This window comes from Capra hircus, chromosome 11 (genome assembly GCF_001704415.2).
Source record: "Capra hircus breed San Clemente chromosome 11, ASM170441v1, whole genome shotgun sequence".
Taxonomy (NCBI): Eukaryota; Metazoa; Chordata; class Mammalia; order Artiodactyla; family Bovidae; genus Capra; species Capra hircus.
In genome coordinates this window covers 87999448-88018622 of record NC_030818.1, presented here as the reverse complement: position 1 = coordinate 88018622, position 19175 = coordinate 87999448, and the positions used below count along the sequence as shown (strand labels likewise).

General features: G+C 45.0%; 1 protein-coding gene across 2 annotated transcripts in view; it reads right to left on the bottom strand.

Annotated features, from left to right (window-relative positions):
* MBOAT2 (membrane bound O-acyltransferase domain containing 2) overlaps positions 1-19175 on the bottom strand; it is a 101208-nt gene that overhangs the window by 54422 nt on the left and 27611 nt on the right. For both annotated transcript variants that reach the window (XR_001918850.1, XM_018055689.1), the window contains exon 2: positions 2899-3044. Coding sequence is in view for 1 of the 2 variants with exons in the window: in XM_018055689.1 (XP_017911178.1) it covers positions 2899-3044 (146 nt within the window). In the remaining variant the exon portion in view is untranslated. The remainder of the gene's footprint in view (positions 1-2898; positions 3045-19175) is intronic.

The following is a 19175-nucleotide window of genomic DNA, read 5'->3' as shown; positions in this document are numbered from 1 at the left end:
AGAAGTAGGCTCCAAGACAGGTATAGAAGAGACTTATCTTACCCACTGTAGAGAGTTCATCTGCCTGTCTCTTCCTCTGCCTAACAAATACACACACACACACACACACACACACACACACACGGAAACACACATACACACAAACACACACACAGGGAAACAATGTTGGCCTGGAATGCTACTATATAACCAGAAAGCCGCCAATCAGAAAAACATATGTGTCCATAAACTGAAACAGAAAAGAACTGGCTACTGTGCTAAGCTCCCTTCTGCAGTATTATGTCTTTCAGACCTGACCACCACCACTGGTTCCATTTTACAGGTGAGAAAAGTGATGCTACCAAGGCTGAATAACGTGTCCAGTCACAGCGCTGCCAGGCTGAGGCACCCACAGTGGAATCCAGGTCTGTCTGGATTCAGTCTAAGCTCCAGTCCATTACCCTGCACTGCTCTCACATAGCTAAACAAGTAAATTAAAAGTATAAACTAATTCTCAGTTAAAAGAAAGTTATAGATGATGGGTCAAAAAAAAAAAGCTGAGGCCAAATACAAGTAGGTAAAAGAGTCAACTATATTTAGGCAACCACTAACACAGTCTTCCAAAAGACAACTTGTCAAAATCAATAGGAGACAGGATTGCCTTCGAGGCTAACAGAGTTCTAAAACGCAATCCAGAAGGACACTCTACTTTCCCACTTATATCAAGTAGCAAAGAATTATCTTTTACCTGGTGCAGAGGCATAAACAATCTCTTTTCCCAAAGAAAGGAATATAAAAAGTTTCTCCTTCAAGGAAAGAATAGAGTAAGCTTTTTAAAAATCCTAGTTATCACGTAGAAATCGACATACTTATGACCACCTGACCTTAAGGGGAGCTCCTTGGGACACTGGGATAGAGTATCTGAGAAGACCTCACAGCAAGAAAGCACCCTCCCCCATCCGTAAACACCTCTCCCTCCAGCAGGACTCCCAGTCACACGGGCCCAGCTGTGTCCACAGACCACAAAATGAAGGGTGTCTGGAGCTGGTCACTTTGGACAAGCCTTCCCCACCCCTTACAACATGCAGTGGAAATGTAGACACAGAGAAAAGACTTTTGGACATAGTTAGGGAGAGAGAAGGTAGGATATTAGAGAGAGCAGCATGTAAACATATACATTACCATGTATAAAAGGGATAGCCAGTGGAAATTTGCTATATGATTCAAGGAGCTCAAGTCAGGCGTTCTGTGACAACCTAGAGGGGAGGGATGGGGAGGAAGGAGGGAGGGAGGTTTAAGAGGGAGAGGACATATGTATACCTGTGGCTGATTCATGTTGACGTATGGCGGAAGACAACACAATATTGTAATTATCCTCCAATTAAAAATAAAATTAAAAAATTTTTAATGAAGAAAAAAATATGCTGACAAAATACACGTTGAACACTGACATATATATGGGTGAAATGTGTGAACTGGAAAACGCTTGAAACTATTGCAGAAAAATAAGTTGAGGAAAGAATGAAATAGGAACGGTAGAATTTTAACAATTGTTGAAGCTGGATAATGTGCCTTTGAGGGTTCATTCTACTATTTTCTGTTATTTTGCATTTGAAAAGCTCTGTGATACAAAGTTAAATACACACCCATGGCATGATTTAAGATAAGTTTAAACAGAAATCCCCTGAGAAACTGAAGAAAACTTTGATGTTGTCCAGGAAGGGGAGAAACCATGCCTAGATCTGATTTAAGAAAGCGCATAGAAACCCTGGGACTCCACACACACCTACCACTGGCAGGGCCTATCAGAGGACTGGTCACGGGGCAACAAGGCAGAGAAGGAATAAATAACCCAATTGAATTTTCATGAGTTTCTAGGACACATGTACGGTTGCCAGAGGAAAAAACTAGATTAAGAAATACCAGGATATTTCAGCCCTACCAAGAATCAAAAACAACCTCCCAGAACAAACACAGAGTCATTGTCAAAATCCACCAGTCTACACCCCACAACAAGAACTACCTTAAACCATCCATCAAGCGACTGCATTGGCATTCTCTCAGGGAATCTGCATCTCAAACAACAATCTGCCAAAGAGCAAACACAGCCAATGAGCCAGCAGCATAAGCTCTCAGTTAAGAAGGAAATGGTGAAGGACAGGGAAGCCTGGCATGTACAGTCTGCGGGGTCACAAAGAGTCGGATACAACTGAGCGACTGAACAACGAGAAGAAGGAAAACTCAGGAGGAATCACCAAGAATCCTTCTACTGAGCATCTCTGCTGTTTAGCCAAGACACTGTGCTTTCCTGCTACAACCACCGTCATCTGGGACAAACAGGAACTACGGGGTGTCTGTATGTATTACAAGAATAGTCCTGATAATGAAGAAAGGAGCCAAGTGGAAGAAACACAGACACATGGAGCATCTGAAGGGCCATAAATAAAAGCTTTCCATTCATAAATAATTCTTCCCCCCCCAAAACCAACCCAACCAAAACCTCATTCAGCTAATGGCAGAATATAAAAAATGGTAACAGAGTTCTATTGATGGGCTTTACCAGCCTCTTACAAGCCACTTGTACGGAAAGGAACAAGTTATTTTAAACGGTTCATTTGTCCTGGCATCAAAGATCTGCAAAATAGGTAGAAGAGCTACTCATGACAGAATAAAATGTCTTGATGTCTTTTTTCTTCATGGGTCCTTTTTCATAAGTTATAAACAGCAAACTGTCCTCCGAGCCCAAACTGAAGAGACAGAGCCCACTTTCCAAGCTTTATCTTTTCTATTAAAAATAAAAAATGTAAAACATTATAGGCTAAATATAAGGACAAAAGTCTACACAGTGTATTTTTCTACACACTCAATTCACAAAGACATCCAAAATCTTCATTAAATATGATCAAAATAATTACTTACCATCCAAAGCAAAAAAGTGCAAGATAAAGGCCCAAAAGGGTAGCAACGACATGTCTTATAAAAGAGCTAGTTTTGCTTGCATGTAGGTAAGTTCGAAACCAAATGGCTGCTAGCAAGGCAAAGAGTTGGCACACTACAAAGTTGACCTGCAAAGAAAAATTAAAATTTTGTATTAGCAACACAGACTTGAACGTTTCATTTGATGTTACATAAAAATTCTCACGACAAAAACACCAAGGTTACTTAAAATTAAGATCTTCCAGTTTGCTAAAGAAACGAAAACAAAAACCAGGGTGTCTTTCCCAGGATGACAGCCTCAAGTTCAGAGGGAAGGGCTGATGCACACGTCAGTGCTATATGCAACAGGGACACTGGCGCCCAGCGTGGGGACAGGCTGGGAGGGGCCCGGGAAGAATCTGGAAGACACGGGGATGCAGACGTGGCACAGGGCACCATATGGTTAGAGGGAAAGATAAACTTATTTTAATGACTTGGGCGACCCTGTAACTGGTAGAGAAGAAGAGTTCTGAGCTTCTCCTAAACTCCTCTGGGTTAAGATCCAGTCAAGATCCTTGAAAGTTTATGGGAGGCACCCTCTGCCGTTAGGAGTTCGGTGGCATCTCTGGCAGAGGAGTCAAGGGGATGCTGCTGGTCTAAAGCCAGCGCTGAAAGGAACTACGTATCTCAGCTCCAGGGTCCTCAGGGACTGGTCCAGGAGGTCAGCAGGTGAACAAGAAGAAGAAGCCCCTGGAAAGCCATGAGGGAAAGAGACCACCCCTGAGCCCACCAAGGCCAGTCCTTAAACATCCTCATAACGGCAGGGACAACATCGCCCTCGATTTACAGGAATGAAACACAAGCTGGGAACAGGACTGCGGCTCCTTTTTCTCCCTTCTTAACATTTCTTTTGCCCTCACAAAATGATTTTTTTAAAAAAGACTACAAACGAGCCTCTCCTGTGGTATTAAAGACTCGAGAAAACCCTCCTTTTCTGTCCTTCATGAAGTACGTTTTCCTAGAACACTAAGAAACATAGGTCTTAACATCTACAAATAAAAGAAAAATCCTTTTGACATTAGGAACCTGTGAGAAACGCACGACAACAAAACCATTGTTTCAGGAAGCTCAATTAGGAATAAATCACCCAGCCACATGTCAGTGCCGCCACAGATCCAGAGATATCTCTGCCCAGAGACACAGACAGCTACGTGTTTTTTCTTGCATTACAAGGAGAAAAACAGTTGGACATTGTACATTGCCTGAGAGACCATTGTTCTTTGAATCAGTTAAACTCAATACAACCAAAATGTCATTCCATCAGGTTCTAATAAGCACTTTTTTTTCTCCTAAAGGGTTCCAAGAATACTTTTTTAATTAAGCGAAAAGTAGATACACCAGAAAAATGAATATAGACGTTAAAAACTATTCACATCTACAAAGCGTCCTACAGTTTAAAAACTTTCTTTCAAATACGTTGGAACTAAACAAAAATGCATGGTGCATCTATTCTGGGCAGAGCATAGGAGTCATAAAATGCATAAGTCCCACTGCCGGCCCTAGATGGATTCAGAATCTAATGAGAAAAGGAAACACGTACACATGGAAGGAACGTCAACTCAGTTATTAACGGCTGGACAGAAAGCACTTCGAGAACACCCTAAAGGGGGGTGCATGGAGGAGTGGCTCAGCAAGCCCGTGACACGAAGCATAATGGCAGCGGAGCTCAGGAGGCACCGAGGCCTCGCTCCCTCCCTCTCTTTTCGCACTTGTCTAACCTAAAACAAGCCCTGAATTGCTACAGAAGCATTCCAGAACCGCCGCATGCAGAATCCTGTTACCTCTATAACCATTCGTTCCAACACAGTCATCTTACAGGTAAAGAGAATGAGATCACACCTCACACTCCAGACACTGAACAGGTACCTTTGGGGGCAGGTGCCAAAGTCGACAATTCAAAACGAAAAACACAGGTCCCAGTCATCCTCCAGGGGTGAGAGCCACGGTGGTGTTGGAATATCAGAGAAGGGGCGTCTTCCACAAAAAACGAGAGAACCCAAGATGAAGGAAGCACTCGCTGAGGCTTGCCAAGCGCGGTGGGAGCAGTGGGGGAGGGGGTCCAAACGCGGGGGGGGGGGGGCAGAATGTAGGGGGAGGGGGCCAGAATGCAGGGACGGGGTGGGGGTGAAGGGGGTCAGAATGCAGGGTGAGGGGTCAGCATGCGGGGGCAGGGGGAGGGGGTCAGAATGCAGGGGAAGGGGTCAGCATGCGGGGGCAGGGGGAGGGGGTCAGAATGCAGGGTGAGGGGTCAGCATGCGGGGGCAGGGGGAGGGGGTCCGGAATGGGGGGGGCTCTGTTCAGAGACAGAGGGGCTCTGCATGCCATGCGGAGGCACTCAGGGTTGAGGTCATGCGTGATGCAGGAACACAGGTGATTTAGTGAGTGATGAAACCCAAGCTCTGCACCTGCCGACTGGGGACAGAGCGATGGGTGCATGGAACAGGCTGGAGGCCGTGGCTGGTCCAGCCTCCTTGAGCCAGGAGGGCTGAGCGGGTACAGAGAACACTCAGGCCGTCAGGGTACCGACTGGGGCCTGAGAGGCCAGGAGAGGCCAGCCAGCACCAGGGGACAGAGACATGAGCCCATGCGAGGCGCGAGAGTCCAGGGGAGAATGTACCCCCCTCGCCTGCGCTCAGTCTCAGAGCACGGCGGGGAGGCCAGCACGTACACTTGGGGAGCATGTCTAGGCCCTCAGAGCAGATGCACGTCTGAGAGTGATCCACACAGCGGAAGAGATGGGGGACCCAGGGCAGAACCCCGCAGCCTGCAAGCCATGGCCCGGCCAGGTCAGGGCTGCAAGGACAGCGTGCCGTGTGGGGCAGGGCAAGAGGAGGCTCATGAGGCACCATCAGGCCACAGGGCGCAGCACTGAGACCAGCCGCCTGAGTTGGCAACTGCAGCTTCCCCAGGGAGCCTGGCGACAGCACATCCAGGGCAGAAGGCCACAGATGAGGAAGCAATGTCTCTGGGTTTAGATAACCCGGCTGTGAATAATTCAGACCTGATCCATGAGGGGCCAGGACTGCTGTGCAGGAGACAGACACCTCGACGCATAAAGCGGGCTCCTGCTCCAAAAGCACACAGAACTAGGGTTCAGCTTGAGTGCCCAGGAGCCAACCCCGGGAGCAGGTGCCATCGATCACCCTGACGGGGATAGTCAGAGGCACACCTGCTACCCAGGCCTTGGAGAGCCAGGCTGCAAAGGAGATGGATTCAGCCCATCAGATGACAGTGGGAGCTCCAGGAGGCGGGACTAGCACAATTGATACCAAGCAAAAAACCTCTAGGACAAACAGGTGGGAATATCCAGACTTGTTCCTTTATACAGAAGGAAAGGGTACATGCCCAGATGTCCAAATAGCATTTGTGAATTGAAACCATGTCTTAGTCATTGCTTCATGTGTGGGGTAGGTCAGGGGAGGCAACGCATGCTGGAGAGGAGAGAGAACAAGAAGGAAGGGACCTACAAGGCCGGGATGGAGACCCAACGTGTGCGGGCACTCTCCCCTGCTTCTGTCCTTTGATCCGAGAACAAGGAGCTGCTTCCCCAGTTCACTCCACCAGCTCAAGGTCACCTACAGTAACAGTGAGCACCCCAGGCTCCAAACCATGTCTGAGTCTAGGCTGCTCCCCAGCTGCCTCTTTACTTCTAGAGAACGTTCAAAGGTCCAACTTGATGGCTATGGGAAAGACCACATAGGGAATCTGTGATCTGCAAAATTCATCCATTCTGGTTAACAAAATGCCAACACCTAACACACACAATAATAAACACACAGGCCTGTGTACATTTGTTCCTGCTGTTATGGGTCAATCCTTCGCACAAGCTTTCTTCCAAATGGAAAGAAATTTAGACTGAAACAACTTTATGTTCCTTTTTTTCAACACCATTTTGCTGAAAATATACCTACACGAATGACCTGATGTGCCTTCAAAGAAACTGCCCCCAAGAAGTTTGGGAGTGGGGGGGGGGCGGTGAGAGGGGAGGCAGGGCATAGGACAGAAAAAGAAGCAAGGGTGAAAACTCTAGTTCATTTAAGACTCCTCTGTAACACTTCCCGTTTTATACAAAAGAAGCCTTTTGTGAAAAGTTGCACACAGAAGTACCTATGAGAGCAGCTATTGTAGGCACACCGGAAGATGCCTTCTAAGGAGCATGCTTCACATGAGGGGGTGAGAGAAGAATTTTCTCTGACATCAAATGATGTAGTTCAATCTCACAATTAAGGCAGTGTCCAGGCACGCAGGCTTACTTACAGCCAGCTCCTCGGTAAATTTATGCCACTCCAAAGAAATAGCAGGGCTTCCCTGGAAGTGCAACGGCAAAGAACCCGCCTGCCAATGCAGGAGATGAGGGTTGGGTCCCTGGTCCAGGAAGATCCCCTGGAGAAGAAAATGGCAACCCACTCCAGTATCCTTGCCTGGAGAATCCCATGGACAGAGGAGCCTGCTGGGCTGCAGTCCATTGGGTCGAAAAAGAGTCAGACACAACTGAATGACGGAACAACAACAAAAGAACTAACAGTAAGAGTCACTTATTATTAAGGTTATTAAAGAAATTATTAATAATGCTCTAAAACAAAAGCATTTAGGGAGGGAAGGGTCCAAGACAGTGACATCAGAGGAGGACCCTAACCCTAACCTTCTCCCACGGACACACCAAACCAACAGCTACACCTCGTATGAAAAAATGTATAAACTGCCACCCATGCCATACAAGTTAATTAGCTCCACGTCAGAGCTAAGCATTCTATAATGAGCCAACAACTGACTTACATAAAGAAAAACCTTAAATTTCAAGGCAGCTCAACATGAAGGGCAACACTAGAAAGACAAGTACCATCTGATGTCACATATATGTGGAATCTAAAAATGACTCAAATGAATCTATCTACCAACAAAGGTCTGTCTCGTCAAAGCTATGGTTTTTCCAGCATCACATATGGAAATGAGAGTTGGACTATAAAGAAAGCTGAGCACTGAAGAATTGAAGCTTTTGAACTGTGGTGTTGGAGAAGACTCTTGAGAGTCCCTTGGACTGCAAGGAGATCCAATCGGTCCATCTTAAAGGAGATCAAAGATGGACTGATGCTGAAGCTGAAACACCAATACTCTGGCCACCTGATGTGAAGAACTGACTCATTAGAAAAGACCCTGATGCTGGGAAAGACTGAAGGTGGGAGGAGAAGGGTTCGACAGAGGATGAGATGGTTGGCTGGCATCACTGACTCGATGAACATGAGTTTGGGTAGGCTCTGGGAGGTAGTGATGGACAGGGAAGCCTGGCGTGCTGCAGTCCACAGGGTCGTGAAAAATCAGACACGACTGAACTGAACTGAAGTGATGTAACAGAAACAGGCTCACAGACATAGGGAGGGAACAGACTTGTGGCTGCCGAGGGGGAGGGTGTGGGAGAGGGAGGGATTGAGGGTTTGGGATTGGCAGATGCAAACTACTATATACAGAATGGATAAACAAAAAGGTCCTACTGTATAGCACAAGGAACTGTATTCAGTCTCTTGTGATAAATATGCACATATGTATAACTGAATCACTGTGCTGTACAGCAGAAATTCACACAACACTGTAAATCAACTCTACTTCAATAAAACTTTTTAAAACGATGTGCAATACTCAACAAATAACAGAAGTATCCCCCAAATCAGCTGCTGCCTCTGTATCTCTATCAGTGGAAGACAAATTATATCTAATGGTACTTTTCTATCAGTATAAAAGGCTTTTGGATAGCACACTTACATCCTCAGCCAGTGGCTCACAAGGGAATCAGGCCATATTGAGGAGACCCTGCAGGGGCGGAGTTGGGGGAACGAGGCACAGAGCCTGTGGACAAGGATCAGAGGGGTCCTCGAAGCCCCACAGACACAACCTGTAGCATCCTCAGCACTGTGCTTGCAGCCAGGTAAGTGTAAGTCCAGCTGTTCAGTAACCACCTACACCACTGAGCAGAACTAGATTCTTGAATACTTACTCCAGAATTTTTATTCCCCTGGTCTGAAACAGAACTTCAAATTGTTTTTTTTTTTAATTCCCCAGGCAAAGCTGGTGTCCTTTATGTTTCAGAAATGTGTCCTCATCAACCAACCTCAAAGTCAAGTAGATATGATGGAGCCCAAATGCGATGCAAGAACCACTCTTTAAATCTCTAGGAAATAATATAAATTAAATCCACATAAGATACCATTATATATCAACCAGATTGCCAAATGTTTCGAAGTCTGCCCATACTGGTGTGGAGTGATGGGGTCTCTCACACATGCTGAGCGTCTTCTTACAGGACTATAGCTACTCACTCCCTGTGACTCAGCCAGGCCACTATGCAAGGCCTGGAGACATGATCAAGAAGGTACAGTTCCTAACAGCCAAGTGCCAGAAAAAATCCAACGCCCATTACCACCAGCAAAATGGCTAAATACACTGTGGTACAGTCATACAATAGGTAACTACACAGACAATGAAAGTGAAAAATTACAGCTTCTTAACAGCATATGGACTAAACACATGCTCTATATGAAAGAAGCCATACATCTCTTAAATTTAACTCAGAGAAACACATACAACACGTAAACATCTATTCATAAAACATTCCCCCAAACAAGCAATCAACCATATTGTGTGGGGATGCCCACCTGAGTGGTAAAACTACTTTTTTTTTTTTGTTCAGCTGCTAAGTCATGTCTGACTCTTTGCAACCCCATGACTGTAGCCCACCAGGCTCCTCTGTCCATGGAATTTTCCAGGCAAGAATACTGGAGTATGTTGCCATTTCCTCTTCCAGGGGATCTTCCCGACCCAGTGATCGAACCCACATCTCTTGTGTTTCCTGCGTTATCAGGTGGGTTCTCTGCCACTTAGTGCCACCTGGGAAGCCCACTGGCACTCAAAATATAACAGCTCATATTTTACCTTCTTTCTTAGAGACCTAATGCATTCTACTGAACCTTCTATAGACAATTACTGTTCAGGCAGAAGAAACAAGACAGACAAGGCTGATCCTGCACTCAGAGAACAGAGAGGTGCACAAGAAGACACACAGATCAACACGAACAATGGGGGCCACGAAGGGGGCTGGGAGAACGGGGGCTGGCATCAGGCAGGCCTCTGGGGACTCCATCCTGGCCCCCAGATTATACAGCAACTGCCTATCCTAATCCCGCATAAACAAAACACACCAAGCTCAGCCAGCAAAGACCCACGTCCGCCAGGACAGGCCTGTCCCTTAAGTGTTCTCCTCTCATCCTCCCCAGACAACAGCAAGGAGAGCTACAAGGTGAAAGCCTAGACATCCCCTAGCCGCCAACCCCAAGCTGAATTCAACATCGTTAAAAACAGCCAGACTCCCGGGGGTTCATTAACTGACAGATCCTGAAGCATATTCTCAGATCATCTGCAGAAACCAAAAAAACCGTCAGCTTTCTCAAAGGCACCAAAAACAGAAGCAGAAAGCAAGAGATTTAATCAAGACGCCAGCCATGAAAAGGACCTATCTCCTACCTCCATGTTGACGAGAGCATATTTAACTTCAGTCTTGCTATCTATACAAGATTCCTATCATCTAAGAAGGAATCTGTTTCTGTCTACCTGTGAAATTAAAACGTACTCGATTAACTGCATTCACAGCTGCTAAATTATGAAGCTCAAGGAAAAGCAATCTGCGGAAACAAGCTGAATCTAGATAAAATAAACTCGCCACATACATATCCCAAAATATCGCACACAGCACAGACACAAAGAGCTGGTCTGCTTCCCATCAACAGGGCTTGTCGAGCGTCCTCTGACGAGTGACTGACTAGGAGCTCATCACTTAACAGGATAAACAGGAACAAATATAAGAACAAGGAGGCATCTCCCCTTTCACTGGGAGTGTTTGGAGTGAGAAAGACAGAGAGAGTGTGCGGGTGTGTGAAATGTTTATCTCTTAGGTGGTTACAAATAATATCAGCAAAGCAGAAGACCCGCTGACGGGGAAAAGGAAGAGGAATCTAAATTCACACTGACTGAATAAACAAATCCTAGCACACTCACACAGAGGATATTAGCAAGAAAAAGGAATGAACTATTTTGACACACACCACATAGATGAATCTCAGAATAATTTAAGTTTATAAAAGAATTTAGAACAAAAGAAGAGAATGATTCTATTTATATCAGTCTCTAGAAAAGGCGAACTGATCCACAGTGACCAGAAGCAGATCAGTCTCCACCTCAAGGCCAAACGCTCCCCAACCCCCACCCGAAATGCACATAACACAGACAGGACACTTCACCCTTCACATCAGAACTCAGACATCACATCTTCAAAAGCCCCCTACATCTTCCAAGCTAAAGCAGCATTCCCAATCTTTTTTTCTTTAATTTTTTACCGAAGTATAGCTGATTTACAACATTGCGTCAATCTCTGCTGTGCAGCAGTGACTGTTATACACATATATATGTTCCTTTTTTTTTTTAAGTTTTTCTTTAATGTGGACCATTTTTTAAAGTCTTGGATTTGCATCTGTATTATATTTTGGTTTTGGGGCCATGAGGCATGTGGGATCTTAGCTCCCAGATGACAGATCAAACCCGTATCCTCTGGCATTGGAAGACAAAGTCTTAACCACTGGACTGCAGGGGATGTCCCACATATATTCCGTTTTTATATTCTTTTTCATTAGGTTTATCACAGGAGATTCAATATAGTTCCCTGTGCTACTCAATCATTTTTTAACATTCACAATAAACTGTGGAAAATTCTGAAAGAGATGGGAATACCAGACCACCTGACCTGCCTCTTGAGAAACCTATATGCAGGTCAGGAAGGAACAGTTAGAACAGGACATGGAACAACACACTGGTTCCAAATAGGAAAAGGAGTATGTCAAGGCTGTGTACTGTCACCCTGCTTATTTAACTTATATGCAGAGTACATCATGAGAAACGCTGGACTGGAAGAAACACAAGCTGGAATCAAGATTGCCAGGAGAAATATCAATAACCTCAGATATGCAGATGACACCACCCTTATGGCAGAAAGTGAAGAGGAACTAAAAAGCCTCTTGATGAAAGTGAAAGAATGAAAAGGTTGGCTTAAAGCTCAACATTCAGAAAACGAAGATCATGGCATCTGGTCCCATCACTTCATGGGAAATAGATGGAAACAGTGTCAGACTTTATTTTGGGGGGCTCCAAAATCACTGCAGATAATGACTGCAGCCATAAAATTAAAAGATGCTTACTCCTTGGAAAGAAAGTTATGACCAACTTAGATAGCATATTCAAAAGCAGAGACATTACTTTGCCAACAAAGGTCCATCTAGTCAAGGCTACGGTTTTTCCAGTGGTCATGTATGGATGTGAGAGTTGGACTGTGAAGAAAGCTGAGCGCCGAAGAATTGATGCTTTTGAACTGTGGTGTTGGGGAAGACTCTTGAGAGTCCCTTGGACTGCAAGGAGATCCAACCAGTCCATTCTGAAGGAGATCAGCCCTGGGATTTCTTTGGAAGGAATGATGCTAAAGCTGAAACTCCAGTACTTTGGCCACCTCATGTGAAGAGTTGCCTCACTGGAAAAGACTCTGATGCTGGGAGGGATTGGGGCCAGGAGGAGAAGGAGACAACAGAGGATGAGATGGCTGGATGGCATCGCTGACTCGATGGATGTGAGTCTGAGTGAACTCCGGGAGTTGGTGACGGACAGGGAGGCCTGGCGTGCTGTGATTCATGGGGTCACAGAGTCGGACACGACTGAGTGACTGAACTGAACTGACGGATAAGGGAGCCTGGCAGGCTACAGTCCATGGGGACCTAAGTGCTACTGAGTAAAAACTACCTATCCTAAAAAAAAAGTCAATTTCAGTTATCCTATTAATTATAAAAGGCTTCAAATGATGCAAAAAATTCACTCTTCTCCTGGGCTGCCTCATTATCATCACATTTCAGTTCAATACAATACCAACTTACAAATGTCTTAATCTGATTTTGAAATAATACTGCTTCCCATCAAAAATAGTATACTTTTCAATAACAATCATGTCAACATAAAAAGTATTAACATTTAATGCTTAGCTTTGGTTATAAACTCCTTCCCTTCAGAATACTTAGCCATTAAGCACTTAAAGAATACATTAGTGAATGGGCCAATGTAAGCACTTTGAACTTCTTTTTTTAGAATTTTTAAAGGTTTCAGATATTGCTACCCAGAAAATCATAATCGATCATTGTGCCTCACACTGTCATGCACTGTGAATTACCCTACAGTCACTCACTAAGATATCCCTAGAATGCACATTTCATTAAAACAGGGATTTTTGTCTATTTTGTTTATTTCTCAGCATCTATTTCTGACCTATGACCAGCATTTAGCACGTGTGTTAAATAACTGCAAACTTGAATTCTGTTATCTTATTCCAGTCACAACATTATTCCAAATTTATGTATCATCTCGTCCTCCTGTTGCTTGATGTCATTTTATTTTAAGCATGAGCTGAAAAGTAGTTCCTGGATCCAAATCACAGTAAGTAATTGACCTCCAAACTGCACAGTGACAGGTGCTGAGTCAACCGCAAGAGATGCACCCGGGTCCAGTCACGCAGGGGGTCCTGGGAGGCCAGACTCCACCAGTCCTGATGCGGAGACTCCATGAAAACAGCTAACAAGTTCCTGCTCCCAGGCTCAAAAGGAAGCCACAGCTGGCAGACCATCTGTACAACCAGATTATCAAATATTTACACCAACTCCGAGGTGAATATTAAGCAGCACCACAGAGCCAACAAAGTCCCATAATTAAGTCGTTGAAGGCGGTGTTTATGACTCACAAGAAAGCAGCTCCGTCTGGAGGTGTGTCGTGAGCACACATCCCCGATTAAAGATAGAACAGTCCAAGTCTGTGAACCCCTGACTTTAACAGAGGTTCTCCTCAAAGGATAAGGCAAGTGGCATGCAACCAGCTGGCAGGGAACCACACATGACAAAGAGCACAGAATAGACCAGGGTGAACTGCACTGAGCGCATCACAGCAGCTGCAGCTGCGAGTCCAAATGAAGCATCCGTTACCACCTAACAGACCATCAACAGAAACCCCCACCCCAGCCCTGACCGGGTCACCTCTGGCATCCGTCACTTTCTACCACAGTATATCACATTTATATCACTTCATACAACAGCTTCTTAATATGAAAATAAGAATAGTCTCTGTCCACTCTTGTAGATCATGAAATACATTCCCTAAACCCAAACAAACATGATGCACCCTTCTGATCCTTTACCTACCTACCTGGCCTACCTGGCCAGCTGGTTCAGACCCCCAGAGGGGAGCTCCATGATGCAGCCAAGAAGCTCCAAGAGCTTACATGAAGCATGTAAAACAGTCAAACCCACAGAGAAAGAGTAAGTTCATAGTTACCGGGGGCTGGAGGAAGGGGGAAAAGAGAGTTGTTTAATGGGTGCACAGTTTCCGTATTACAAGACGAAAAAGTTTTGGAGATCTGTCATACAACAATGTGAATATCCTTAACCCTACCGAACCATACAGTTAAAAATGGTTAAGATGCTAAATTTTATATATGTACACGTTATCACAACTTTTTAATTTTTAAAATTACTTTTTAAGATAAATAATCAAGGATGTCTTCATTGGAAGACATCATAGGAAAATGGAAAATCAAGCTACAAACGGGGAGAAGATATTCTGCAATACTTATAATGAAGAATCCAAAACAGAGAGAACCTCTAAAAACCAAGATGAAAAAGACAAAACCCCCCTAGTGGTCCAGCGGCCAACATTCTGTGCTCCCAATGCAGGGTGCCCAGGTTTGATCCCTGGTCAGGAAACTAGACCTCGCTTGCTGTACCTAAAAAGATCCTGCATGCCACAACAGAGATCAAAGATCCCACATGCTGCAACTAAGGCCCAGCACAGACAGATAAATAAATACACAGTTTTTAAAATACAACCAGAACTAATACAGGATGAAAGTGTTAGTCGCTCAGTTGTGTCCCACTCTTTGCAACCCCATGGACTGTAGCCTGCCAGACTCCTCTGTCCATGGGATTCTCCAGGCAAGAATATTGGAGCAGGTTGCCATTCCCTTCTCCCAGGATCTTCCTGACCCAGGGATTAAACCCATGTCTCCTGCCTTGCAGGAAGCTTCTTTATCATCTGAGCCACCAGGAAGCTTTTAATATAGAACAGGATAGAATTACCAGAAATATTCTTTAAAAAAAATTTAAGTCTGACCTTCCTTCCGCATGCTCCAAAGCCACCTCTCCCCTAAGCCCCCACTGTCTGCCCAGCTCTTTAGGCCAAGCACACCAGACGGGCGTCCCCTCCCGCCAGCTCCTCTCCTCGTGCATTCAGGACATCAGGGAGTCACGGCTGCTCTGCCTTTCAGGAGCCCCTGGGCAAGCCTTCTGCTTTGTGGCCAACACACTCAGCTCCTCCCGGTCCTCCTCCCATGCTCCACACGCTAACAAGGTCTTCCAAAAAGGAAACCAGGCAAGCTCATTTCTCCATTCAGCTCCTTGGAGGGTCTGCCTTGCCGGCACAGGCTGCTCAGCTGCCTTCTTCCAGATGACAGTGTGGAAAAAAAGTTGGGGTAGAAGGGAGAAGCCTCCCTGGAGAGGCCTGGTAGCACCACCTCAGCCAGGAGACCAGGCCAATACCAGCGGCGATACGTCAGGTGGAAAGCACCTGCCCTGGACATGCTGTGACCGAAGTGACCGGCACCTCTGGGCTCCATCTCCCAGACACCCATCGGCCAGATCAGTCATGAGGGAAACCTCAGACAAACCCCCCTGAAGGGCTTTCTATACAATCCCTGACGACTCTCAAAGCTGGACACCTCATCCAAAACAAGGGACATATGAGAAAAACTGCCACAGTCTGGAGGAACCCAACAAACATGACGACTGAATTTAAGTGTGGACTATCCCATGCAGGGTCCTGGGTCACAAGAAGGACCTTGTTATGGAATATTTGTGTCCCCCCCTCAATTCATACACTTGGCTTCCCTCATAGCTCAGTTGGTAAAGAATCCGCCTGCATTGCAGGAGACTCCGGTTCAATTCCTGGGTCGGGAAGATCTGCTGGAGAAGGGAGAGGCTACCCACTCCAGTATTCTTGGGCTTCCCTTGTGGCTCAGCTGGTAAAGCATCTGCCTGCAATGCAGGAGACCTGGGATGGATCCCTGGTTTGGGAAGATCACCAGGAGAAGGGAAAGGCTACCCAGTCCAGTATTTTGGCCTGGAGAATTCCATGCACCATATAGCCCATGGGGTCGAAAAGAGTTGGACATGATTGGGCGACCATCACTTTCACTTTCAATTCACACACTGAAGCCCTAACTCCTGATGTGATGGAATTTGGAGATGGAACCCTTAGGATGTAATTAGGTAATGAGGGTGGGGCCCTTGTGAGGGGATTGGTGCCCTTGTAAGAACAGATACCAGAGAGGGAGCTCCTGCCCTGTCTCTCCTCCCCTTCCTCCCTCCCACCCCCGCCCCCCACCCCCCCACACACAAAGAGGAAAGACCATATGAACACAAGAGCGAAAAGGCAGCCATTTGCAAGCCAGGGAGAGAGGCTTCACCAGAACCTCAGCACACTGGCACCAGATCTCAAACTTCAGCCTCCAGAAACATGAGAAATAAATGTTGAGGTCATCCAGTCATTGTTATTTGTAATGACACCCCAAATTAACTCACACAGACCTTAAATAAAAACTAAGGAAATCCAACTAAAGCATGTAGTTTAATAATAACGTATAATACTGGCTCACCCATTGTGGTAAAGGAGCATTCTAATGTAACACATTAACAACAGGAAAAAGTGGATGTGGGTTACATAAGAACTTTCTACCTTCACAACTCTCTGTAAATTAAAACTGTTCTAACATTAAAAGTTCATTTTCAAAAATCCTATCATGTGTGCCCCACTGTCTGGGTTCCAAGGACCAGCATTCTGAGTCAGACAGACAGAGAGCCACACACACCCACAGCAACAGAAGCTGTGGCCTTTTAGCGACCTAACCCCTCAACATCACAGAGCATCACCTTCACCGTACTGTCAGCTGGAGCAGTCACAAACCTGGCCAGGATCAAGGAAATACATTCCACCTCTTGACAGGGAGTGACACGTGCCAGAAAGATCACTATGACTATTTTTTGAGAAATGCAATCTATCAGAGGTTGACATATAAAGTTGAGGGAAATCTCCAAAAGACACAGGTAGCAAGAGATACAGAACTCATCCAAGATGTCAATATCTTAATAAATAAGAGGTCCAGAAAGAAAACAATGACAACAAAGACAAAGGAGAGGTTACCTAACAAATAATTCGTGAGGATTTCTCAGAGCTAAAGAACATGAATCTTCGATCTGAACAAATTCACCAAGTATCAGTAATCAGACATAATGTGAAATTTAAGAACATCAAGAAAAACGGGAAGACCCCACGACTCTTCAAGAAAGAAAATCAGGTCAACTACACATGAAGAGATTCTAGACTAGCTTCAGACTTATCAACAATACTGTACACTGAAGGACAATGGCACAGTGTCTTAAAAGTTAAAAGGGAAAGTTAGTGAAAAGGTGAAAGTGTTAGTTACTCAGTCACCTGCAACTCTCTGCGACCCCACAGACTATGGCCTTCCAGGCTCCTCCATCCATGGGATTCTCCAGGCAAGAATACCGGAGTGGGTTGCCATTTCCTTCCCCAGGGGATCTTTTTCACCCAGGGATCGAACCCGGGTCTCCTGCATTGCAGGCAGGTTCTTTTCAACCTAAAGCTGCATGAAGATAATTTCAAATACATAAAGACTCCGAAAACTTACTGTCCTTATACTCTTTCTTGGGGAGTTACTTGGAGATGGGCTTCAGCAAAAATAAAAGTCCAGAGCAAATAAGAAGGCAAGGATTCGAGAAAGAATCTGGCTCACAAATGCAGCAAAAGGAAGCTGCAGAATGCAGCCTGCGCAGGGGCCAGGGGAGAGTGCACCCACCCTGGAGACGGCAAGGGGAAGGCTCCAAGAGAGCACGACCCAGGGAGAAAGAGAAACTCTCAAAGTGCACGTGTCGTCCCTAAGCATGCGGAATTCAAATTCTATGTTAGCAACATGCTTTCCAAATTTCTTCGGTGGGCAAGTATTGTTAACTTTAATAATAAAACTTTTTATACAAAGAAAAATTTAAATAATAAATTACGGGACAGAATTTATTATTTAACTTTATTATTTTAAAAAATTCTAAACAATAAATTACAGGACAGAATTTTTTGTGCTGTAAAACAAAGTTTTAAAATTTGACTCCTTTTCTGTCTAAAACCAAGTCTTTGGAAGCTTTTTTCCTCCCAAAAGAGAAACAATGACCATTAAAATTTTATGCTCTCCAGTCCACAGAACAAAGGAAACAGTTTTCTTTCCTATCTAACTGCCAACAAAAATGATCAGTTTTTAAGGATTCTATTCTGTATCCTACTAGAAGTGACTTACCAAACAAATCCATAATTCTAAAGAGTTACCTTCTAAGTAGTAAATTCATACACCAATAAAAAACCTTTCCATGATATACTTTCTAAAAATTTTATTGAAGTATAGCTGATTTACAATGCCGTGTTTGTTTCAGGTACATCACATACAGATTTCACATATATATGCACACATACATGTATTATTTTTCAAATTCTTTTTCCCTATAGCTTACTACAAAATATTGAGTATAGTTCCCTACGCTACAGAGTAGGGCCTTGTTGGTTATCTATTCTATTTACAGTAGTGTGTTTCTCCTTACCCCAAACTGCTGATTTATCCCCCTCATCCCACTTCAGAAGTAACCACCTATCAAAAGCACATATGGGCACGTGTGCCCATGGTAGGGGACAGTGCAAGGGTCGCCAGCTGCAGGTTCCAGTCCAAGCCCCGCTGCTCCCTAGGCATCTGCGCCCTGGCTGGCAGCGCAGTCAGGAGGGGCAGTGAAATGAAGCGGGCAGTGAGAAGGAACAGCAATGCCCAGCACAGAGAAGTGCCCACCACATGGAGGGGACGTCACAACACCTGCCTGAGCTTCGAAATACCCTTTGTTGAGCCGTTAGAGCATCTGAGGTATCTTACATCCTCTCGTGATCAAATAATACTCTCAACAACTTGGAAAACAGTCACGACTCTCCCCATCTTAAAAACAGGTGTTCAGAAAAATTACTGTTTTCCCATATGCAGGTGCTAATTCTGG